At 37.3% G+C, this 7582-nt stretch overlaps 1 protein-coding gene across 2 annotated transcripts; it reads left to right on the top strand.

Moving 5' to 3' along the window:
- Window positions 1-1055: 1055 nt before the first annotated feature.
- On the top strand, window positions 1056-7514 carry slc25a20 (solute carrier family 25 member 20). Of its 2 annotated transcripts, none has more exons than XM_067587289.1 (10): window positions 1056-1197; window positions 1280-1400; window positions 2634-2726; window positions 2813-2940; window positions 3038-3128; window positions 3268-3385; window positions 4448-4520; window positions 4616-4725; window positions 5295-5419; window positions 6798-7514. In XM_067587289.1, the coding sequence occupies exons 2-10, from the start codon at window positions 1296-1298 to the stop codon at window positions 6858-6860; spliced, it is 906 nt and encodes a 301-aa protein (XP_067443390.1). In that variant the 5' UTR covers window positions 1056-1197; window positions 1280-1295; the 3' UTR covers window positions 6861-7514. The 2 variants fall into 2 exon arrangements, with proteins under 2 accessions (XP_067443390.1, XP_067443391.1); XM_067587290.1 differs by having other exon boundaries at window positions 1086-1197; window positions 1285-1400.
- The last annotated feature ends 68 nt before the right edge of the window (window positions 7515-7582 follow it).

Here is a 7582-nt window from a genome sequence, read left to right on the forward strand (position 1 = left end):
ACAGGAGTGAGATTTAACCAGGAAAACAGTTAAACAGTAATTTGTGTATTTAAAAAAGCAACTAAATGCAAAGTTTGACTGTCAGAAGCAAACAAGTGTGTTCAGCATGTTCAAAGTTAATATAAAAAACATTTTTTACTCATAATCCTGTATTTTACTCACTCTGTTTCCCTTAAAACCTCTTATTATTAATTTACTTTTTGCTTTTTTTCCCCTTTACTTGATTTTTTTGTCCTATTCTGCATGTTTGTGTATTTTTCTTGTAACTCTTTTTTTTCCTTTTCGGTTTTCTTTTTAAATTTAATGTATTTTTTAATGAGGTTCTACACTAGTGAGGAAAATAATAAAAAGTTAAAGATAATTTGAGAAATACTAGGTGTCAGATACTTTTCTTTTTTTTTCTTCAGATCTATATAGAGCTGCAACGAGTAGTCGATTAATCGATTTGTCGATCAACAACATTAATTGCCAATTTTTTGCTAATCGACTATTAGTTTTAGTCATTTTTAAGTAAAAAGAATATCCACATTTTGTGATTCCAGCTTCTCAAATATTAATATTTTCTGGGTTTAATCTTCTGTGATAGAAAACTGAATATCTTTGGGTTGTGGACTGTTGGTCAGGACAAAAGAAAGCATTTGTGGACATCACCTTGGAAACTGTGATCAACATTTTGTGAAATTTTTTTAGACCAAACAACTAATCGATGAATCGAGAAAATAATTGATAGATTATTGATAATGAAAATAATCGTTAGTTGCAGCTCTAATTATATATGAATGTAATGTCAACATGATGTAAATTCTGCATTATATAAGACACTGTTACACCCTCGTTTTTTCCCTTCTAAATCTAAATATACACCAATGAATAAACAACTGATACACACAAAATATGTAAATACTGTATATCATCATTTAATATTTGCATTCAGACAGAATTTACATGTATTTTGAAGACTAAAAAAACACAATTAAGAAAAAAATAAATATTAACACATGCAGTACCATTTTGTTTCTTTTGTAAATATTTATTCAAGTTTCAAAAGTTGAAAAACTTGATACTAGCATTTCCACCCGGACACCAAACAGAGACGTACCAGAGTAAAGCTGTGTCACAGTCAGAGCGGTCCGGGTCAATAAGTGGGTGAAAGGTCCGCTGCTCACAAACACACCTCTCAGAGCTGCAGCAGACCAGGTGAGATGTTATTTCCTAGTTTTCCTGGTTTCTCGGCGTCACTTTCATTCATTCAACTGCTTGTTGTGCTTTTTTCTTCCAGAGCAGAAAAAGTCAAAATGTCTAAACAACCGCAGCCGATCAGTCCGCTGAAGAACTTCGTAGCTGGAGGGTTTGGAGGAGTCTGCCTCGTCTTCGCCGGACATCCACTCGACACCATTAAAGTAAATACTGCTCTCTCTTTTCGCTCGATTACTTTGCATCATAATAGGGAACAACAGGAAGTTGTAGCCGGTAACGATGACAAATCAAAACAGCTGCTCCTGGTTTGAGTCAGAGACAGCTTATTAAAGATCAAGGACAAACTCCTGTATTTATAGGTAGATGTTAATCTTAATACAGAGAGCTGAATCTCAGGCTGCTGCAGCCCTTTGACCCACATTCACGTTGTCATATGACTCTTCAATTATGGCTTCCTGCACAGCAGAGACCTCACCTGGGTGCAGTATGATCACACACCTCCACTGTCATCCATTAGACCTACAGTAACTGCTTCAGTGCCCTTTAATACACTACAATGCTACTTTTTTCATTGATGCTGCTTTTTAACAGCCTTGCACCTACATGATGTGAGTATAATAACTCTTTTAACTCAAATGTAACAACATGACGGGAAAGAGTGCAAACTTGATAAAAAATGTAGCTCCTAAAACTAAAACTCACTGGAGTGAATACGACAACGTGTCAACCAGGGCTGGGTGATATGGACAAAATCAAATATTAAAATATTTTTGACCAAATACCTCGATATTGATATTGCAACAGTATTGTAGAGATGAATATTGGTGCTTTCACAAAATATTTACACAATGAGATTTTAATCATTTTAATTATCAGTAATGTGGATATAATGACTAAGAGGGTAAAGACAAATAATAGAGCAGCTAGAACAGTTTGGTAAGTTCAGAAAATGACATCACTTTACTGTAATGAAGCCTTTAAAACCAGGAAAAGACAACACTTATGCTATATCATGATATTACAATATCCAAAATCTAAGATGATATCTAGTTTCATACATTTGGCCAAACAGTGTAATTAAGGCCCGAGCACCAAGCGGTGCGAAGGCCCTATTGGATCTGAAAGAATGATTATTTTTCTTCTCTATTATTCTTCCGAAACAAACGCATTTTTGAGGGCCTAAACATGCACAAAAAGTTGTTAAACTGTGCACATACATCAGAAGTGGTGAAAAATGAAATATTTTATTGGTCTTGCAAAAAGGCAGGGCACGCGGCGACGTACGCAAGGGTGCGAGGGCCCGATCATCGCTGCTTGCAGCTTTAATTTTTAGTGTAATTGTATAAATACGTACAGTACAGTAGAGATACAGTAGTTACTTTTGCTCTGAGAACTTTCTTTGTGTTTTAATTCAATACTTCCTCTTTTTCTCTCAGGTGCGTTTACAGACTCAGTCCAAACCAAAACCTGGAGAGACCCCCATGTACGCCGGAACCATTGATTGTTGCAAAAAGACCTTAGCCCAAGAGGTGAGGATGCCTGCTGACTAAAATATGTTAGAAAATGTCTTTATTCCCTTATACTGATGATTCCTCACTGTCTTCTTCCCCTGCAGGGTTTAAAAGGACTCTATAAAGGCATGGCGGCCCCGATCATCGGGGTCACACCCATGTTCGCGGTTTGTTTCTTTGGATTCGGGCTGGGCAAGAAGCTACAACAGAAACACCCCCATGATATCCTTACGTAGGTGATTGCTCTGTCATGAGCGGCTGCTCCAAACACTCTGTGGATGATTATTTGTACAAGCATCAGCCTCTTTTTTTTCACTCACCTCCTCCAGGTATCCACAGCTGTTTGCTGCTGGTATGCTGTCCGGTGTGTTCACCACTGCCATCATGACTCCTGGAGAGCGCATCAAATGCCTCCTACAGGTCAGAGGATCTAATCACTGTCCCCTGTGCTCTTCCAGTCACATTTTATTAATTTACAAATTCTAAAGAATTTACAGATTCTAAAAAGGAGTTAAATAAAAGGGAATTAATATGTGTGTGCACCTCTGTGTGTTTGCAGATCCAGGCATCATCTGGGCAGGTGAAGTATGCGGGGCCCATGGACTGTGTCAAACAGCTCTACAAAGAGTCTGGGATCAGAGGAATCTACAAAGGCACCGCCCTGACTCTCATGAGAGGTGCTTCTTTATCCCAAACCTGAGCACAACCTGTTGTTACAGGGGACATGTTTTGCTTTTTGTGGTTTTATATCATTTATATACTGTTATAATGTTGGATGTCTTTGTTAAACATGGTCAAAGTTCCAAATCTTGAGGTGAATATATGTAGAAATGCTCCCTGCGAGTCAAAATCCAGGGCTTCAGCCTGATGTGAATGCTCTGTTTGCAAAGTTATCTCTACTTCTCCATCAAAGTGACGTCAGATCGTTCTCACATACCCACAAACGGCTGTCTGTTGTGTAGCCTTTGTTGCTGACGTTGTTGCTAAGTCTCCCAAGACGCAATTTCTAGAAGCTGACCAATCAGAACACAGTGGGCTTATCAAGAGGGAGGGCCTCAAAGAGACAGGAGCTGAAACGGCCTGTTACAAACAGAGGCTGAACTGAGGGGCTTTGTAAATGGCCAGTATAAGATAAATGAGGTTTTTTTAAAACTTTAAGTCATGCAAAGATATTCCAATAGAGCCCCAGAATATAAACATAGACCTGGAAATGTGCATGATACGTCCCTTTTAAAGTTTTAACGTCTTAAATGCAGGAAGCTTCATAAAAAGCAAATTTAAACTCTGAAGTAATGTAATAATTGTAGGTTGCATGGCAGCATCCTCGCTAACCCTCACATTGATGTTTAGCTGCACTTTGTGGCTGCAGTTTGTCTGTTTTAGACAAACTGCATAACTGAATTTATCATGACTTTTTGACATATCAAATAATCCTCAAGTTACTGACATATTCCTGCTGCACATGTAATTTGGATTTTTGGAGCTTCGTTACTTTTCTCTTGTTGCTTTGAAAAAATATCAGAAGTGCAAACTGCCAGACAGAACCTGAAAATTGATCTGATATGTATATATCTGATACCCTCTGTAGCAACTGTTTGTAATTGTGATTAAGTCTTGAGTTAAACCACATGTATATCATGTTAAAATCAACCAGTTTCATTATTGATCTAATATGTGTAACTCTGTTATATTTATACATTTTGCAGTTTAAGTGACTCTTTTTTTGTCATGTGACTCAGATGTGCCAGCAAGTGGGATGTACTTCATGTCCTACGAGTGGTTGAAGAACCTCCTCACACCAGCAGGAAAGAGGTGAATATTTGTTTTCCCCTTCCAACAGTGTTTACAACTGTCTGTTACATTAAAAAAGGCCTGTGAGCAGCTGAACCTGTTCTCTTTCTCTGCAGCCATAACGAACTCAGCGTTCCCAGTGTCCTGTTTGCCGGAGGGATGGCTGGAATCTTTAACTGGGCGGTCGCAATTCCACCCGACGTACTCAAGTCTCGTTTCCAAACAGGTTCGCTTTTTAGATTCCTCAATTCAATTTGTTGAGATTAAAATATCAGTTTGAGTGAGAGTGTCTTACCAAGTCTGAAAAATAACAATTTTTTTAAATTGAAATTTATGGTCTCAAAATGAAACTTGCATCCAGTTTGTAGAGATATTTTTTCCCCTTCAAAGTATGACCAGTTTGTTGATGTTTATAGCTTCAGAGATGTCTTAATTAATTTCAACAGAAGTCGGCTGCTTTTGACAGCTGTTTTCTCTGTACTTTGGTTTTTAGAATTGGTTGTAAATTCAAATACTGGTCTATGTGATAATAAAGAGGCACTACCTAAACAAAGGATATTGAAATAGCCTGTGAAAAGTTTAGTGTTTATGAAGATTCTCCTTAATCCAGGTTGAGTCAGTGGCAACTATATTTAATGGTGGAGTTAAAATTGGGATTGGGAATTGAGGAAGCTTCTTGAAAGAGTGTCAAAACTTCCCATTTTCTTTAACTTACTAAGTTACCTTTGTCTTTGTCATAACATTTTCTGTGTTTGTTGGTGTGACTGAGTTTTTAATCATCTATCTCTCACTCAGCTCCTGAAGGAAAGTATCCCAACGGATTTCGGGACGTTCTGCGTGAGCTGATCAGAGAGGAGGGTGTTGCCTCTCTGTATAAGGGCTTCACTGCTGTCATGCTTAGAGCTTTCCCTGCTAATGCAGTGAGTGCATTTCACATATTCATCAGTAAATTACATAGAGCTGTGTTCAGTGAGAGAAGTTCAAAAATGATGAAGAAGATTTGGTCATAAATTTGTCGTGCTGTGCCTCACAGGTCTGTCAGTCCTTCAGATTTGATATTTGATGTGAAGAGAATAAATCTTGTTAGTATACCTGCAGTAAAAGGTAGATACTCGATAAAACATCTATAACATATTCTGTAGTGATGTGGTTTACATGTTCAATACTGAGACCAAAGCCAAAACATAGATTACAGTAATTTTAACATCTTGAAAGACCAAGATGCATTTTTCCTACCAGAACAATTTCTGTATGTGTCCAGTTTCCAAACTAGTAAATGTTCACCTCACCAGTGTATTACAGCTGCTGTAGAGATGCAGAAGTTTGTGTTTTTTATGTTGTTATGATATCCAATAATGTTGTATTCATATCAGTCGATACTGACGGGCTTTTCTCCAAGAGGGTTATTACAAATGATGTTTTATTAATTTTATATTTGTCCAACTATCATTGATAAAAATAATATCAGGCTGATCCCCATTCTGCATTTTAAAGCTTATGTCATTGGCCCAGGATGCCATGAAAATTTACTCCGATACTTTCCTCTAGCCCCATCATCTGGTGAAAAATTTAATTGGTCCAATACTTTGGTTTATGAACAAATACTGTAAAACTGATAACATTCCCATCAATCTCAGCCGTACTTTGTGTTTTGGTCAAATTAGCAAATGTTAGCATGTGAACTAAGATGTTGAACATGGTAAAACATACCTGCTAAACATGCACCGCTGTGCGTCAGTACAGTCTGATCCATGATGTCTAATTCCAGACAGTAAATATTTCTAAAGCAAAAAAGCTAACCCTTAAAAGTTTACACATAAAAGTTGCTAGTCAGCCTCAAAGTCTCTTTAAAAATAATTATTATTATTAGTATCTTTTTATACTAATCGTATCCTATAAAGGACACAAGAAACTCTTATCTCTTAAATAAATAATATCCAAACTGCTGCAGAACTGCTAATGACAAGATTTATTTTCTGGACATGAAAGATTGTAAAATCTGAACCATTGAGACTCCAACCTGCTGCCTGTGAGTCGCAGCATGTAAATGACTAAATCTTCTCAAACCTCCTTGAACTTCTCATGTAACAGTTCATAATATGGTTTGTTGCTCTGTAAAGTATAAGTACTTGTATTTTTACACAAATGCATATAAGTACAATATAATGACGCAATATGTCTTTATATAGCTCTGTTGGAAAGCTAAAAGTTATGTTTAAAATCATAAAATTCTGTCACTATTATACACAAACTAATCAGTTTTTTCTCTGCATGTGTTTTTTTTTTTTTTTTTTTCAGGCTTGCTTCTTAGGATTTGAGTTGGCGATGAAGTTTCTGAACTGGGCAGCACCGAACCTGTGATCAAGGCTCAGTGTCGCCTCATGTGTGAATCCCAGGAACAGAACTCTGAAACACAACAGCGGAGCCATTAGCAGTGCACACGCACGCACACACACACAGTCACACAATATGAAGAGATTTCAACAATTTTCCAGTAATGTACTTGATTACCTTTGAAAACCTTGTGGTACTACGGATCATGTGGATCATTCAGACCTGCTGAGGGTCCAGAGCAGAGATGTTATGATGACTCTGTACCAGTGCCAGTAAACACACACACAAACACAAACACACACACTGACAGTCGAATGTTCTCACTCCTTTTGTTTAACTTGTTTTCTGCTTTTTTTTTTAATATTATTTTTTTTTAAATGAGAAAAGGAGTGAACTGAACATGTCGTGCCTTACCTTTTTGTTATCTGCGAGCAGGTGTACATATCAGGGAAAAGGTGCATTTAGTTGTACTGTGTGTGTGTGTCCAGTCTCTCAGAAATACACACTTTTCAAACTGTCTGCTTCCTGTACAGTCACATCCCACCTGGTGGCCTCTGATACTTCACTTTCTGTTTGTTTTGTTTGAGATTATGAGAGTAGTCATGTCGAGATTGATTGATCAGTATGTGAATGTCAGCATGTATAGAAATAAAATACAAGAATCCATATTTAGAAATGAGACTACTGTGTCCTTAAATGTGTTTGTGCAGCTGTCTGACTTCCAGGATAAACAGTTAAAACTCCTCTGA

The sequence above is a fragment of the Thunnus thynnus genome, chromosome 4 (assembly GCF_963924715.1).
Source record: "Thunnus thynnus chromosome 4, fThuThy2.1, whole genome shotgun sequence".
Taxonomy (NCBI): Eukaryota; Metazoa; Chordata; class Actinopteri; order Scombriformes; family Scombridae; genus Thunnus; species Thunnus thynnus.